This window comes from Camelus bactrianus, chromosome 3 (genome assembly GCF_048773025.1).
Source record: "Camelus bactrianus isolate YW-2024 breed Bactrian camel chromosome 3, ASM4877302v1, whole genome shotgun sequence".
Taxonomy (NCBI): Eukaryota; Metazoa; Chordata; class Mammalia; order Artiodactyla; family Camelidae; genus Camelus; species Camelus bactrianus.
In genome coordinates, this window is record NC_133541.1 from 89,385,356 (window position 1) to 89,401,101 (window position 15,746).

At 41.5% G+C, this 15,746-nt stretch overlaps 1 protein-coding gene across 1 annotated transcript in view; it reads right to left on the reverse strand.

Annotated features, from left to right (window-relative positions):
• ALDH7A1 (aldehyde dehydrogenase 7 family member A1) overlaps positions 1-13,723 on the reverse strand; it is a 33,602-nt gene extending 19,879 nt beyond the window's left edge. Inside the window, exons 1-9 of the mRNA XM_010971555.3 lie at positions 13,484-13,723; positions 12,015-12,068; positions 11,397-11,462; positions 6,553-6,633; positions 6,100-6,223; positions 5,642-5,774; positions 3,931-3,975; positions 2,357-2,434; positions 405-502 (exon numbers count right to left, since the gene is read on the reverse strand). Coding sequence (XP_010969857.2) covers positions 405-502; positions 2,357-2,434; positions 3,931-3,975; positions 5,642-5,774; positions 6,100-6,223; positions 6,553-6,633; positions 11,397-11,462; positions 12,015-12,068; positions 13,484-13,675 — 871 coding nt within the window. The 5' untranslated portion in view covers positions 13,676-13,723. The remainder of the gene's footprint in view (positions 1-404; positions 503-2,356; positions 2,435-3,930; positions 3,976-5,641; positions 5,775-6,099; positions 6,224-6,552; positions 6,634-11,396; positions 11,463-12,014; positions 12,069-13,483) is intronic.
• Positions 13,724-15,746: the final 2,023 nt, after the last annotated feature.

Below are 15,746 nucleotides of genomic sequence, written 5' to 3' on the forward strand. Positions count from 1 at the left end.
AAGTTACATCTTACAACCCTTTTCAGTCATACATGCATGAAAATATAAATCAAAGAAAAGGTGTAAGTCTTTTATGCCACATTCACTCTAGGTACTGCACTCACTGGTCCTATTAAAACTGCAAGTTTTCTTTTTTTTTATTTGTCAAGCAGGTCTGAGAGAAACTGATAAATATTTTTGGTATGATTCTACTATGGTCATTTAGAGGAAAAAATGACATCCTTTTCCAAATTACGCTATTAAATTTGCTATCTCCCTAATAGTAACCCACTCATAACTGTACCCTTCCTTTTACTTGGACACCGAAATAAACATGGCTGGTGTCTCCATGAAAAAACCCAATCTCTAGGTTTCACATGCATGTCTGAGGGAATTAAAATCCTCATTAGAAAGCCAACACTTACCAAACCTCTCCTGCACCATAAGGGCCACCTGTTTTCCCACCTGGGTGCTCCCGGTGAAGGACAGCAGGTTCACCCGCTCATCTTTGGCCATTGCTGTGCTGCAGAGGAACAGACACGGTCACCCAAGCAGAGAGACCCAGCAATGTCAGCACCTGACGGTACCAGCCAGAAAACTATGACATGGCCCTTGTCAGGGAAAGGCGGTCAGTCAAGGACACAAGGATCCGTCCCAAGGGAAGGTCTTCATGAAAACGAATTAGATTTTCACAAGAACCATACAGTGGAACAAGCTAACCCGTTCTGCAAGCTCTCCATAAACAGCAATCACCTCAAGGATGCTGTTAAGGAAGACGTTCCTTTCTGTACTGATAGGTCACTGGTCAGTATGACTTCAGCAATTCCTTGATGAGCATCCCAGTTACTTTGCAGACTCTTAAAACTAATTCCTAAAGTTAAAGACTGTAGGGAAATATCCTAAGTAACCTTCACGGAAGCTGACTTACAAAAGCTGTGCTAGGATTTCCAGTTGTTTCTAAGGAATGGAGACCAGACACTATTGATCTGAGCCTCCTTGCTCACAGTCCAGTGCTTCAAAGGGCTTGGGGTGGGCCAAGCAAGGCAGCCACAGCATTAGAGTAATGGAGGGCTGGAAATGCGGGGTGAGACTACGCAGGTAGTCCTCCCCAAGTCATCCCAGCACACATGAGCACTGACGCTCAAGGTGGCTGCTGTGTACAGCACTCCTGCACACACTGCTATTACCTGAGCTATTCCAAGGCCAACACGAAGGACTGGATGCCCGAAGTACAAGAGCAGAGTGGGTCAAGGATTAGACCGTGTTTTAAATGACATTCAGATAATACTTCACTATGCACTCTTTATGTGGGAGCTATATTTTCTATTTTCTCATTTATCTAAAAAAAAAAAAAAAACAAAGAACAAAAAGGAGCCATTTATTACTCCTTTTTGAGATTGCCCAGTAAGTACAATAGTATGGTACAAGTGCTGGAGAGAGACTTAACACTTTAACCACACCAGTAAGAGTTCTAAGACCTGAATCCTATGAAATGTCACCCAATCAAAGTCCAGGCTGGCAGAACCAGCTTTCACCACAGTTCAGAGAAATTACAGTCCGTTCCAGCTTAAAAAAGGTTGTGACATTTTGCAAAATGAAAGAAGCTAGACACAAGGGTCACATGTTATATGATTCCATTTATATTGAAATATCCTGAATAGGAAAATCCATAAAGATACAAAGGGGATTCCTGGTTGCCAGAAGTGGGGGGAGGGGGAGGGACTGCTAAGAGGTACAAGGTTCCTTTTGGAGGTAATGACAATGTTTTGGGATAAGGTAATGATGATAGTTGCACAACACTGTGACTATTTTAAAAACCACTGAATTGTACTTTTTTTTTAATTTTGAGAATTTAAAAAAATTTTATTATTGAAATACAGTCTGTTTACAATATTGCGTCAATTTCTGCTGTTTAATTATACATTTTTTAAGAGAGAACTTTATGGTATGTGAATTACATGGCAATTTTTAAAAAACAAATATAACTTAGAAGCTGTGTTTCCAGGGTTCTCTTTTTTGGTCAGTTGAAGAACCCAGAGAATAGGCTAGGTTCTTGGTGGAGAGTGAGCCACCAGAGCACAATTCCACAGCTTTGCTTTGTAAGTGAGCACATTTATAAATCAAGCATCAGGAAGCCAGGGACTGCCCACAGGCATAGCAGGTTGTCATTTTAGGATATAAACACATTATGATAGTAGTTCTGGGCAATGAAAAAGACAGTTCTTACTCATGCTCCAACAGAGGCTACACACCAATTAAGCCTAATGAGATCCACAAAATAACAATTACAAAAACTGTTCTCACCTCCTTAGCTATATGGGGTTTTGAAATTCTAGTAAAGATGATTGTAGTTGATCAACCCAGGTCCCTGACCTACCCGATATCTGCTCCACCACAAGTCAAGGAACAAATCGCACCAGGCAGCTCGTTGTCCTCCAGAACCTTGGCTATTATCCTAGGAAAGAAATAGCAATCAAGGAAGGGAGCTATTTAATTTCTTATCACTTTTTGAAAACAGCAATAAATTCCAACCACCTGACTTTTGTTTCTCAACTTTCTCTCTCATCCCTCAAATAGGCAGGCCTGGATTTCACCTCAAAATAAGAGATGAGGTTTTCCAACACTAAAAAGGAGAACCTTTTTTTTCCTTCCCCCAAAAAATCTTAAGAAGAAGAAAATGACGTGCAAAACAAATGACAGAGGTATGAAACGTGCTCATCTTATGCGTCTGAATTTTAGTTGAATTTAAGAACTCCCAGTGGACACTGAAGCACTCTTGGTTAATTCTGGCACAATTTAGCGTTATTTTACTTACTATCTTTCATTACAGTACCAGATAATATTCTAAATTACCTAAAGATTCAGCCATGTTCCTATATGAATGCCTCAGGCCCTTCAAAGGTTTAAAGCAAATAAATATTTAAAAGCTCAAACTTTAGAACATTTGAAACAGAATCAAAAGTAACAATAACTGAACCAGTTATTGAAAAGCAATTGGCAAGTCAGTTCACTACATCCACAGTTCTTTGAAAGGCTTATTTTTAAAAACCGCCTGTGGAATCTTATCATTTTCATGTGTTTTGTTTATCAGAGATCTACTTAATATTTAATTTGAACACCTCTGCCTTGAAGGATATTGTTTTCTCAACGTCACGTATCCTTTCAATTAACTACTAACATATATTACTCTCTTCTTCAGCCGAATTTCAATTCGTCAGTCAGTATTCCTAAATGATCTCCCAACATTAAGGAGCTTCTTACATATGGACTCCATCACAAGCTCTCTACTAATGACTGTTAAATCAGAGAATGCAGCTCACGCAACCAATGGAATATCAGGGCCCCTCATCACCCTACATGGAAAGGCACCCTCTTCTAAACATTGTCTAAATTCTGGAATGATAAATTAATAACACTGATTTTATGACCTAAAGAGTTGTCAAGTTCCCAAATATGAATAAACAATAATTTTTTAACCAAAAGATGAAGTGCATTTCAGAGTGTTAGAAGAATTAGTGGAACAGTATAAAACAATTTCTCTCTGTTTTGCTGGCTATTAAACAAAAGTAATAAATGTATCAGATGAGCAGAACCACTAACATACTCAATAGTTATAGCATATAGCCCCTAAATTGTAAAACTATTTCCTGTCTACTGGATTTGTTTTTATTTTCCAAGTGACAAAAAATGTTTTAAGAGTTCAGGTTCAACATTTGTATCAATATCTAGCATATTTCCCAAGACTTAAATGATATGGTTCTGAAAAAGTTCTATAAACTGCATAATGATACAAAAATGTTGTTACAACCAAAAGTTTGTCAAAAACCCATGCTAAAATAAAAATGACACTTCTGCGTCAGATTAAAAATCCAGTGCCTATCAGTCACCCTTTTCAGATTCTTCCCTACCCACAAAAAAAAAAAAAAAAAAAAAAAAGCCACATATACTTACTTTGTAACGGCTACACTAATGAGGGAAGTTGTTGGAGCTCCTTTCCTTGTAAGGGTCAAAAAAAAAAAAAAAAAAAGGCAGCTTAATTTGGCGGAAATCATCAATACCTTTTATCTTCAAGCAGAAGCAAAAAACTTTGTGAGAACAAGTTCCTTCAAATTAAGCAACTGAGCCTAGTTACTTAAGTAGAAATCTATCCTTCAGCTTGGTGTCTCTGGGACCCACGGGGCTGTAAAACTTTCAAATATAAAAATGGCATCAAACAATTTCGAACCTGCTTGCTGCACCAATCACAGGAGCTGTTACATTAACGTCTGCCACTGATGGGAACTGAGTGAAACAGAAATCAATCAACACAAACTTTCAGGGGAAGGCTCAGAGGGCTGAGGAAAATTGTACAACTAGCCTTTGGAAACATGGTGCCAAATCATTAACCCTCCCAACTATGCCTTGCTTTTTGAGTACCTTCAACTGAGTACAGCCTTGAGACCAGTACATATTAGTGTGACAGACGCAAAATGGGCAGACAACTCTCCTGGTTTTCCTAATCTACGTTCCCTTACCGAACACGAAAGCTAAAAGCAAACAACTGTTTTGTCATCTGTAAAACACTGACATCTTCCCAGCTAACTTTTACTATCATATATTTTACAGAGATGTAACATTTAATATATCAATGGGAACATTGGCCAAGTGCCTCAGAATCACTTGGGAATTCACTATCAAATTTTTATTGAACTTAAAAAAAAAGAATCAAATTTTAAAAAGAAGGTTGTGACTTGTATCACAAGTTCTTCTTTTCCTCTTACTTGTTCACTTAGTTTCCTGTTTGTGAAGTGTATTATAATAAAGAATGTTATCTGAATCGTCGCTCCCAGTTTCTGGCACATAACATGAAAACCCCTCAAATTTCCTGACAGAAGGGTTTTTGTTATGCTAAGGAGGTCACTAGTGGGTCAGGATGAGGACTGGTCACTAGAAAGATCAACCATGGAGATAGGAGGGGAGAAGGGATGGAGACTGAGTTCAATCACATATATAATAATTTAATCAATCATGCCTACGTAATAAAACCCCATAAAAACTGTGGACACCAAAGCTCAGTGGAGCTTCCTGGTTGGGAAGGGGATGTGTGCTGACCTCACAGAGGGCAGGAAGCTCTGCGTCTGAGACCCTTCTAGACCATGCTCTATGTGTCCTTCATAATGAAACTGCAGTCATTAAGTACTGTGCTTTCTTGAGTTCTGTGCATAATGCTAATGGATTACTGAAACAGGGGTTCACAGGAACTTCCTCATCTGCAGATTGCTGGTCAGAACTACAGATGTCCTGGAGACCTGAGGACACTGGCAGTTTGCATCTAACGTGGGGGCAGTCTTGTGAAGGACTGAGCCCTTAAACAGGTGGAGCCTGACGCTAAGACCAGGCAGTTAGTGTCAGAACTGAATTACAGTAACCAGCTTGCGGTAAAAACAACTGGGAGGGATAGGGGACAAGGCTGTGTTAAAAAACAAGTCAAAAAAATAAATTTTACCAATAACAAAATATCTAATAATTTAAAATCTACATTTCACAACTAGCAGGTGTTGACTTAATATGGAAGAGCAGAGTAGTAGAAAACACTTCGATACATTTACAGTATTTTGAGCAGTACCTGAAAACGGCTACCTTTACCATCTAACTGCTGGATAAGACAGTGAGCCGTTCTTACCAAAGGCAGGCATTCCCACAGATCATGGCGATGGCGTTGTTCCAGCCGTACACCGCCACAGGGAAGTTGAACGCAGTGATGACTCCGACCAGGCCTACAGGGTTCCACTGTTCAACGAGCACGTGGCCGGGTCCTGAGGACAGGGAAAGCGTGGAACATTCTTAAGCACGTTACTTTAATGCCTGTCAGCTAAGTAAGCACTAAGTCTGGACCCTCATTTTCAGTCCAAAGGGGCATCAGACCAAGTGGGGACTTGTAGCTGATTATTCCACATAGCTGTGGGATACTGGTGCATTAATTAGCACACAACCAAAGCTGTTATCACCACAGTCTCATAAACCATAATGATATCCATGAGGCCTCTGCTCCTCATAGGAGCTCCGTGTGGATCAGAGAAATTTTTGGAGCTCTCTGTATCAGAATACAAAACTCTTAGCTGAACTGACTTCCTTGCTTACTTTCAGACGGCAGGATGGGTCCCCCGATCATCCGTGATAAGCCCACGGCATAATCACAAATATCCACGTACTCCTGAACTTCTCCCACACCTTCCACTAAGATCTTCCCCATCTCCAATGACACCTAAAAACACAAAAGACCAAGCAGCTTTTTTTCCAACAGAATTCATGCTTTACACATTAAATTTATGGTGGGGAAAGCAACACATTTGTTTCTGCTTTGTGAAGGTAATAAATATACTTCAGAAAGTCTGTTCATATTTTTCTAAAAGAATTTTAAAACCCAAGAATTGTCTTCACTTTTTTATGTTCATCTTTTTAATCTTTCCTCTAAAGATTTTTGCAATATATAAATTACTTTTCTTAAAAATCACAATCTTATACACAGAAGTACAAGATAGCCTCATTCCCCACTCAAAAGATTTTATGGACATAAAGTACAAAATGCTTTACCAAGCTTCCTAGTACTTGGATCTTCTCCCGCAAGGCATCACCAATCTGTCTCACTACTTCTCCTCGCTTTGGAGCAGGAATCTAAGAAAAGAATGGAATTTTAGTGTCTGATTCAAAGTGTAAACCTGCACGTGTAACACAGTATTAGATAAATGTGCTGTAAAAGAACAGTACAAGCACTTCAAAGACACCTGCTTTGATCCCAACAACAGGGTGACGTGGCAGGCCCTAAAATCCATACGGCAGACCTGGAAAATATTCAGATGATACTTTTTTTTTGTGAGCAACGGACTGTGCCAAGTACAGAGAGAAATTCAGATTGAACACAACTTTTTGGAGTGATTCCAGAAAGCTCAGAATACCTTACATACCTGTAAGCCTTTATGATTGCCAGTGATGTTTTCATATGGGTCAAACTGATTTCATGTCCAAACAATACACTGTTTACTTATAAAGCTGGTATTCCATAATCCAATTTCATGTCCAAACAATACACTGTTTACTTATAAAGCTGGTATTCCATGATCCATTCAAATCATACCATTCACTCACCAAATACTTTCTGAGAACAACAGTACTGCCACACACTGGGGCTAAAATAAGTGAGGCATTTGTGAAGCTAGTAATTATTCTCTAGCAGCATTCGTGGCACTAATAAGAGGGGAAAAGGACAACAAAGAATTACAAATTGCCACAAGGGTTATAAAGACCAAGGAAATAAACATGGTTCTGAGGCAGAGAGAATAGCAGGCTTGGAGAATAATTGGGTATGTTAACTTTATCTTCAACCATAGGAATATTCTACACCAGGGGCAAAAACAGTCTAAGAGATCCATGGAAAATAAACGCTTGTCATATTTGAGGAGCTGATTGGGAAGGACACCATGCCCACAGCTAGGAGGAGCTTTAAAGAGTCTGGATCTTATTCCAGGTACAATGCTAAATCTTATAGTTTTTAAGAAGCAAAGTAAGATGACTTGCTTGACCTTATTTTATAAGATCACTGCCTAATGTGTGGAGAATAAACTGGAGGAGAAAAGAGTAGAAGCAGGAAGACCAACTAAGGACACATTCTAGTAACCGAGGCAAAAGATAATGGTGACTTGGCCTTAAGATTGAAGCAAGAGAGACAAAAAGTAGATTCAGGATCTATTTTGTTGGTAGGACAGAACTCACTAAGGAACAGGTAAGGGAAATGAAAGAATTAAGGATGACTCCCAGATCTCTGGCTTGAATAGCTAGGTAGATGGAAGTAGAATCACAGGGATGAAGATGACTTGGAAGATGAGTCCAGATTTTTTTGGAGGTGGAGAGTACAGGTTGGGCCATATTAAGTTTGAGATGTGATGAAAGAATGGAGACATACTTTCACCAACTATGCTATCACCCCTTTTTGCCTTTGCAGCTCTTCCTTTAATTCCACCTTTCTCTCAGAAAGCAACTAACAATACCATTCCTACTCCCGAGGCTGGAGCCTGTCCCCCACCCCCAACCCCCTCACAGAGAGGGGCTCCCAGAGCTTGACTGGGGGCTCAGGGCTCTTCTTGGCTCTCCTTCTCAAATACATCTCAAATGTCTTAGGATGGCTTTTCTGGAGGGTAGCTTAGCATTCTATTTACATTTAAAATGCCCCTACCCTTTGAATAGGCAGTTCTACTTCTGGAAATTGAGCATATATGTAAGTGTGCAAAAGTATAGGCTCAGCAGCATTTACTGCAGTGCTGTTTCCAGCGGAGAAAAAGAGAAACCATTTAAATGTCCATCAGTCTATGATTGGTTAATTACAGGATAGCCATAAAATGGAATACCTGACACTCTCTAAAAAGAGTAAGATAGATTTATAAGGAAAAACGTTTAAGAAATATAACAGGTCAACAAAAAGTAATAAAATAATGCATACTGTAAACAAACTTTTGCTTAAAATTAAAGGAATATACCAGATATTAACAGCTGTAATTTCTGGGAAATGGAATTATAACAGACTTGCATTCCCCACATTTTATGTCTGCAACATTTGCCATTTTTATGATCAATAAAAATTGTAACATTAAATGATGCAGTGCAGATCTTATATATTTTCTAATGCATGGAATGGGTTTAATAATGTTTCAGTTGAATTTAGCCCATCCATTTAAAAGCTTAGCAAATTGGTTAATTTCAACTGAGAATGGCCAATACAGCACACATGGCCTTTAACCTCCCATCCCGAATAGATTTATTCTATTAGTCTTTCTACCAACACTTACTGCACACTTTCTATGCATCAGATATCATGCTAATCCCAGGGACACAAAGGAAACAAGGCAGCTACAATTCACGCCCCATGGAGCTGACAGTCCAGTGGGGGTGGCAGAGCCACGACACAGGAGACTATGATCTCGGGTGGTAAGCGCCGTGATGGAGGAGCCAGACTGTACAACTGGACCACCTGCGAGTGCTAATCTGGCATTACCTGGGGGCAAGAAGGTGAGGAGGAAGGAGGCTTTTTAAAGAAGTTTAGAGTTGAGACCTAAGACCTAAAGCAGGATTGGTGTTTGCCAGCTGAAAAGGTAGAGAAAGTAGAAGAAAATTACAGGATCAGGGAGTAAAACACATGCAAAGGCTAAAAGTCAAGAGCATGCGGTGAGTTTGGAAAACTATAAAGCTTAAAGAGGCAGAGAAGAAAGCAGGGGCCACAATGCAAAGGACCATGTAAAGGATTCAAAGAGCAGTGGGGAAATCACTAAAAGGTTTTATATAGTGAAGAGAAAATCACAGACTGCATTTTAAAATACCACTCTAGATGTGGTATAGAAAATGGATCAGATGGAGAAAAGACTCAGGCAGGAAAACCATCAGGCCAGACAAGAGATGGTAGCTGTCTGGAGCACAAAAATAGCAAGAGATAAATATAATTCAAAATTTTCAAGACTTGGTAATTGATTGAGTCTTAGCTCTGACTATACATTAGAATCACCACTCAACATCCCACACCACTCCAACCCGGCATTTTATTTTCCTCCAGCTTCCAAGATGACTAGTAGGAGGAGCCATAGATAAGAAAGCCAGGATTAGGTATGAGGCAAAAGATATGAAGGGGGAGCAGGACACCGGGAAGACAGCCACATTCTCCATGTGGGCTTGATCAGTTCCAGCATGACAGGGCATCAGTAACCTCAGACCCCCCTGAGATGGGCAATGAGAGACCTTGCATTCATCCCTGCACAATTCCCCCTGAAATTTGGTCTGGAATAAGCATCAAATATAGCCACGAGGAGGGAACCATGAGTCCTTGGGGAACTATTACAAAGATACCTATGTCAGAGAGCTACCAGGGTTCTGGTATTCCTCTGTTCAGCCACAGAGGGCCCATTCGCAGTTCCCTGCCATCAAGAGAGGAAAGAAAGCCTAGCTCTTCCTCACCAGAAATGGAGAGGAAAAATGATGACACACAGAGGATGCAGAGGGGCGGAAACAGGTACCACACTAATGCAGGGTGTTATTAATAAGGGAAACTTGTAAGACTGATGGAGAGTACAGAACTCTTTTCGTGGATGGGGTTCACAATAAGCCACCTCAGAATGTGCCAGTTTCGCATGTTCTTTGGTGTTATTTTGAGCTAAAGGCAATCAAGGCCCAGCAGCATCAGGGAAGCTTTCTAACTCCTCCTTAATAGCCTAAAAGAACTCAGAAAGGGACCTGTACCAGGACAGAGCTATCACCAGAGATAACTTCTTATATCATTATTTCCTTTGTTCAAGAATATTTTTGATTGTATATAATGGAACCTAACTTACAGCCAGAATTAGTGAAAGTAAAGATGTTCTTCCAGCTTTGCACAGGGGGAAACATCTTGGCAGATAACTCTGCATCCAACCCCGGGCTCTCCTGGAGTGTCTACCCCTCCTCAAGTCCCATAGCAATCACCGAATCAGAGAAAACACTGTGGGTCAGCAGTCCCAAACCCGCCAGCGTGTGGTTTTACATAACAAACTCACAGGTACTGAGGTTTGCCCCTGCCTGATTCACCTGTAAGCACTTTAAATGCACTCATTTAACCCTCAGGTCAACTGAGAGGTAAGCACATCCGGTCTCCCCATTTTACAAGACAAAGCACTCTAAAGTGAATCAATCTACCCAGGGGCAGAGCTGGGTTAACCATCCAGGGTATTCCTACAGCCTCAGGCTTAGTTAGAATCTTTGGTAGGAGATCTGAAACTCAGGGTGGGGGAGGTAAGGGGAGACTGGGAGATCCAGACTAAGCCAGTTCTTTATTCTCCCTTCCTCCAGAGCCTGGCCCTCCAGTGCCAGCTCAGCATGGCCCAGCCCAACTCCAGAAACAGTTCCTACACTTTCATTCATAACCCTTGTTGGAAACAGAGACAGAGAAGACAGAATCTGCCTCAAAGCCTCATCCGACTGTGGAGGAACTGGAGCCTTCGCCCTGTGAAAGAGCTGCCGCTGCCTGCACTGCCCTTTGAACCAGGAATGTCGACATACCACTAAAATCCCCTCCCCTCCTCCCCCCAGTAACACTGGCAGGGGGAGGGAGATGGCGCAGATGGGTATTTTTAGCATAGATATTCCTTCCTCTTTTCTAATTATAAATTCAAGTAACTCCAGTTGGAGAATAGAGTGCTCATAGACTGAGTTTATGTTACCTTAGCAGAGAGTTCTATTCCATTTAAAATTACCCAGTTACTGAGGGCCAAATATGGAAAAGGGACAATTTAGGACTACAGCAGAGGAGATGGTCTGAGCCCCCAAGGAGACTTTTCAGCACAGGGGCACTGGCCTAATCATCAGATGTCTCTGTGTCTCATGGTAATTACAGGAGGTAATCGTGCCCTGGCCTCCATACTTACATCTGCCCAGATTCTCCATGCTTCTCTTGCTTTCTTTACAGTTTCTTCGTAGTCAGCCATGCTGGCCTAAGTAAAGATTTAGAGGAAGACAAAGAGAAAAGGAAAGGGCAGTAATGATCTCCTTCTAACAACATAGAGATTATTTTTGGAAAAGAATTGAACAATCTCCAGGTGACCCTAGGATTCATGGTTTAGAATGATTTTCACAGCTTATGCTTCCAAAAACTTGCTGAACTCAGTAAGTTAGAACCTGTGCTTTTGTAAGAAATTGCTTCTCAAAGCAAAGTCCCTGAGCTTCATCGGGGAGCAATACCTAAGGTGCATTAGAAATTCAGAACATCAGGCTCCAACCCAGATTTGAGAGGTCAGACAGAAATCCCCAGGTGATCCAGAAGCATGGCCTTCAATGGATCCCTCCCTGGTCCCCTCTAGGGTTCTCCTTTTCAAGTGCATCTCCTCCCACAATGAGTGGAAAGTCTCTCTCTGACATTCTTAAATGTTAAATTAAAAAGAAACATTCTTTGAGTTTGTATCACTCATGATCACTAGCACAAACTCCCTGTGGACAGTTTGCTTGCATTAAAAACAAAAACAAAAACAAAACAAAAAAAACCTTACCTGTCTGACTCTTGCTATCGGCTCATTGTTAGCAGGACAATAGGTGGTGATAACCTTAAAACAAAAAAGATGACCACCATAAATAAAAAATGTAATCCCAAATTCGGTGAGCAGAACAAATGGGGGAAGAAAAAAAGGAGCGGGGGTGGGGGGGAGATTAAGATACAATACCTAAGCTTGGAACCTTTACATTAACTTAAGCAAGTCTACAGAGCTCTTTCATTTCTGACCTGAACATCCAGAACCACCTATTCTACAAAGCTCACCTTTGCCATCTAAGTATTAGATACAAACAAAAGCCTAAATGTAACCTGTTGTTTTGCCTCTTTTTCCATTAAAAACAGACCAAAGTTGTGAGTTTAACTTACTCCGTCTCTTACTCTACCCACCTCTGGTCAGAGGTGAAATGGCCAAGGCCAGACAATTATGGGAAAGACCTGTGGTTTTGTTTGTTTTTAAGTTAAACATCCATATGAATTTATTAAGTCCAGACTTTATTAATAAAGTGCAGCAGTCTGGGAGGAGGGGGGAGGTGGAGCATTGAGGGACAATATGATGGATGGCCATGGGGGTCCCACAGAGGGGCCCTGGCCCCTCCCCCACCTGTCCACACAAACTGGAGAGGTCAATTAGAAAGAAAAAGTCCAGGTGTAGCTTTAAAAAGATCTTCAGGAGAGGTACCCATGAACCTAAGGATTGATGCCACAGGAAAAACAAGATGAAACCACTAATGAGGGAGGCAGAAATTTGGGAAACAATGAAAAACCACTTGCATCTCCTGCAATCACAGATAACCGAAAGATGTGTTTCTTCTAACAAGGCAGGTGCATTCAAGAAAATGTTCGGTATTACATAACATTTTCTCATCAAAAGCTTTCTTCTGTATGCGGCTCCCAAAAAATCTCGGCGATAAAAACCTTACCTTTCCACTGTATTCTATAAAACATCTTACTGAACATTTACTGGGTGTCAGGCATGGAGTGAGGCTCTGGAAATAGAGAAATGCTGAAAACCTGGCCCTCAGAGAAGCTGAGCTCAACGAAAACATGACACAATTTCATCAAATCCGAACTTGCACTCCAAAGGATTTCAGAAAATATGTAAAACTATCCACGTCACATATAAGGAGCCATAGTCAAGCACAAAATTCAGGTAATTTCCACCGCTAAGCGTGTGGCATTTCTCACCATAGACAGAGTGTTTAACTATGCCATACGGTTTTTTTAAGTATGCGGAGGAAGTTTAACCCCAACCAGCTCCAAAGTGACTGATACTCCACAGCCCACGGGCCCTAAAATCTAACGGTATTTTAAAGACAGTATACATGAGAAAACTTCTGCTGTACAGCTTCAAAGCTTCCCACTCAGTACCACCGCCGACAGCCTGCGAGGGGACTGGAGCGGGGCAGTGCCCGGCCGGCCTCCCGGAGAGAAGTGAGGCCGCAGAGATTTCCCGGGACGCCCGCATACCTCTCCCCGGCCTCCCCAGCTGCCATTATACACGCCGTCGTTTTCCTCGCGGAGCCCCAGCTCCTTCAGCCAAGCATACTGGGGCTGATTGATGAGCAGAGTGGACATGAAGGCGGCAGGCCTGTTCCAAGGTCCGGAGAGCTTGCTCCTCCTTGCAACGAGCACGCACAGCAGACCGGGAACGCGCCACATACTAAGCCAGGGGAGCGCACCGCGCCTGCGGCCCGAGGCGCGGCTGAAATAGAGCCCCGCCCCCCGCCCGGGAGAGCCCATTGGGCAGACCCGCCCCCACCGTAGCCCTGCCCACCCGGATCTGGGGCCGGGGCTTAACTCCGGCCTGGACGAGGGGGCTGAAACCCAGAGGAAGTGAGAGGGCTACTGCCCCCTGGTGAAGACGCCAGAAACGGCGGCACCAGCTAGGACTTTTGTTCAGCAAAATATTGGCTCTAAAATACAATGGGTTAGAGCAGGGCTTCTCAGACTGTAACGTGCACGTAGTCACCTGGCCATCACGTTAAGTGCACATTTTGATTCGGTGGGTCTGGACTGGGGTCTAAAAGTCGGCTTTTCTAGCCAGTTCCCGAGTGATGGTGACACCTGCTGTTTGGTGGAGTAGCTAAAGGAGGGATTTTTTCCGGAGGGGAGAGGGTTGTATGTTTTCATTATTTGTTAAATTAATTACAAATTAGAGTTTTCTAATTAATGAAAAATGTTAAATTGTGGTACTTCCTTCTAAATATCCTTCTAAATATATCCTTGCTTTTGAAGAACAAAGACAGTTTTGAGCAATTTCCTTCATTCTCCATTTCTTGTACCTTCCTGCAATATCTTCCCCCCACCCCCCCTCCACCACCCATCTCCCATTTAATTCCACAATCGGCCTACCCTATAGTAAGGGAATTACTAACATCACAGTCAACATGATTGGGGCATTATTTAAAAATAAATACATACTTTCAAATCAGTTGAATTAATTCAGGTGTCTCAATGATTCCCAACCTACTTTTCCAAAATACTACTTCTCACTACTTGCTTTATGGCCTTCCACATTGCCACCAAAGTCACTTTATGTTTTTATACAAAGCCTGTATTTTCCTCTCACTGTGTCTTTGCCCTTGCTGTTCTTTCCACCTGTAAAACCCTTTCTTCCATTTCTGTATTTAAGCTTGAGCTTTATCTGTTCCATCCTTACCACACAAATGATTTCAACAAATTATGTTGAGATCAGCATGTATCAAGCACCTACCAGAAACTGTAGTTACAAGCACGAGAGATACATGAATGATACTTTCATTTGTAAATGTTATATTTTTCCCCATTAAGGCAAGGACCATCTCTGACTTGCCCTTGTATGGCTCCACAATTCCCAGCATTGTACCAAGCTCACATCAATTTACTTCCATAAACAAATGAACACACCTCAGGAGTAGTAAGCATGGATACCCTGTCCAGGACTGGTAATCACCTTCAATAACCCAGCTACTATCTTCTATCCACCCTAGGACTGAGGCACTAACTTCCTTCATTTTAATTCTCATACATTTTAACAGAGAACTGAATTCTCCTTACTTTCTGGCCAAAAGTAAGAGTCTTTGTACGTGTATCCCAGCATTGTATATTTCCCTTCTCTTACCCTCCATTTGATTCAAAGAATGAAAAGACATTTACAGATGCACTAAATTTTAGGAGCAACACGTAATGTTCCCAAGGATTGTCAAATTCCTTCTCCACTAAATCAAGGAGATAGATTCATGGCTGTCTCTCTAAACCAGTTCTAGGGTGACAGACACCAGCAACTGCCTGTATGGAAGATAGGGACTGCATCTCTCTTTCATCTTCTTTTTTCAAAACTCACTTCTTAGCCTGCCAATATAATGTCAGGAAAAATCACCAACAATGAATTTTGATGGGGCAGAGAATGAACAGATAGAATTAAATGAATCCTATGAAAGTACATTTTACACATGAAAAAGAATTAAATGGATCATATATGAAAGCATATATAAAAACTGCAAAGACTTATAGAAATTTAAATGTACTGACTGAATTCAGGACACCTTGAACCAATTCTGTATTGAAAAGTGGAAGAGTTAGCAAATGGCAAATTCTGCTTTTCAAATGATTTATCAAAGGCTTCACAGGGTGGTGATTCAAGCAAAGGCTCTGGAGTCACAGTATAAGTACAAATGATCCATGCTTGGGAAGTCCTCAGTGAACGCTAGTGGTCTTCATTTTCCAAGACAGCTGGCCAAAAGGTGGCGGG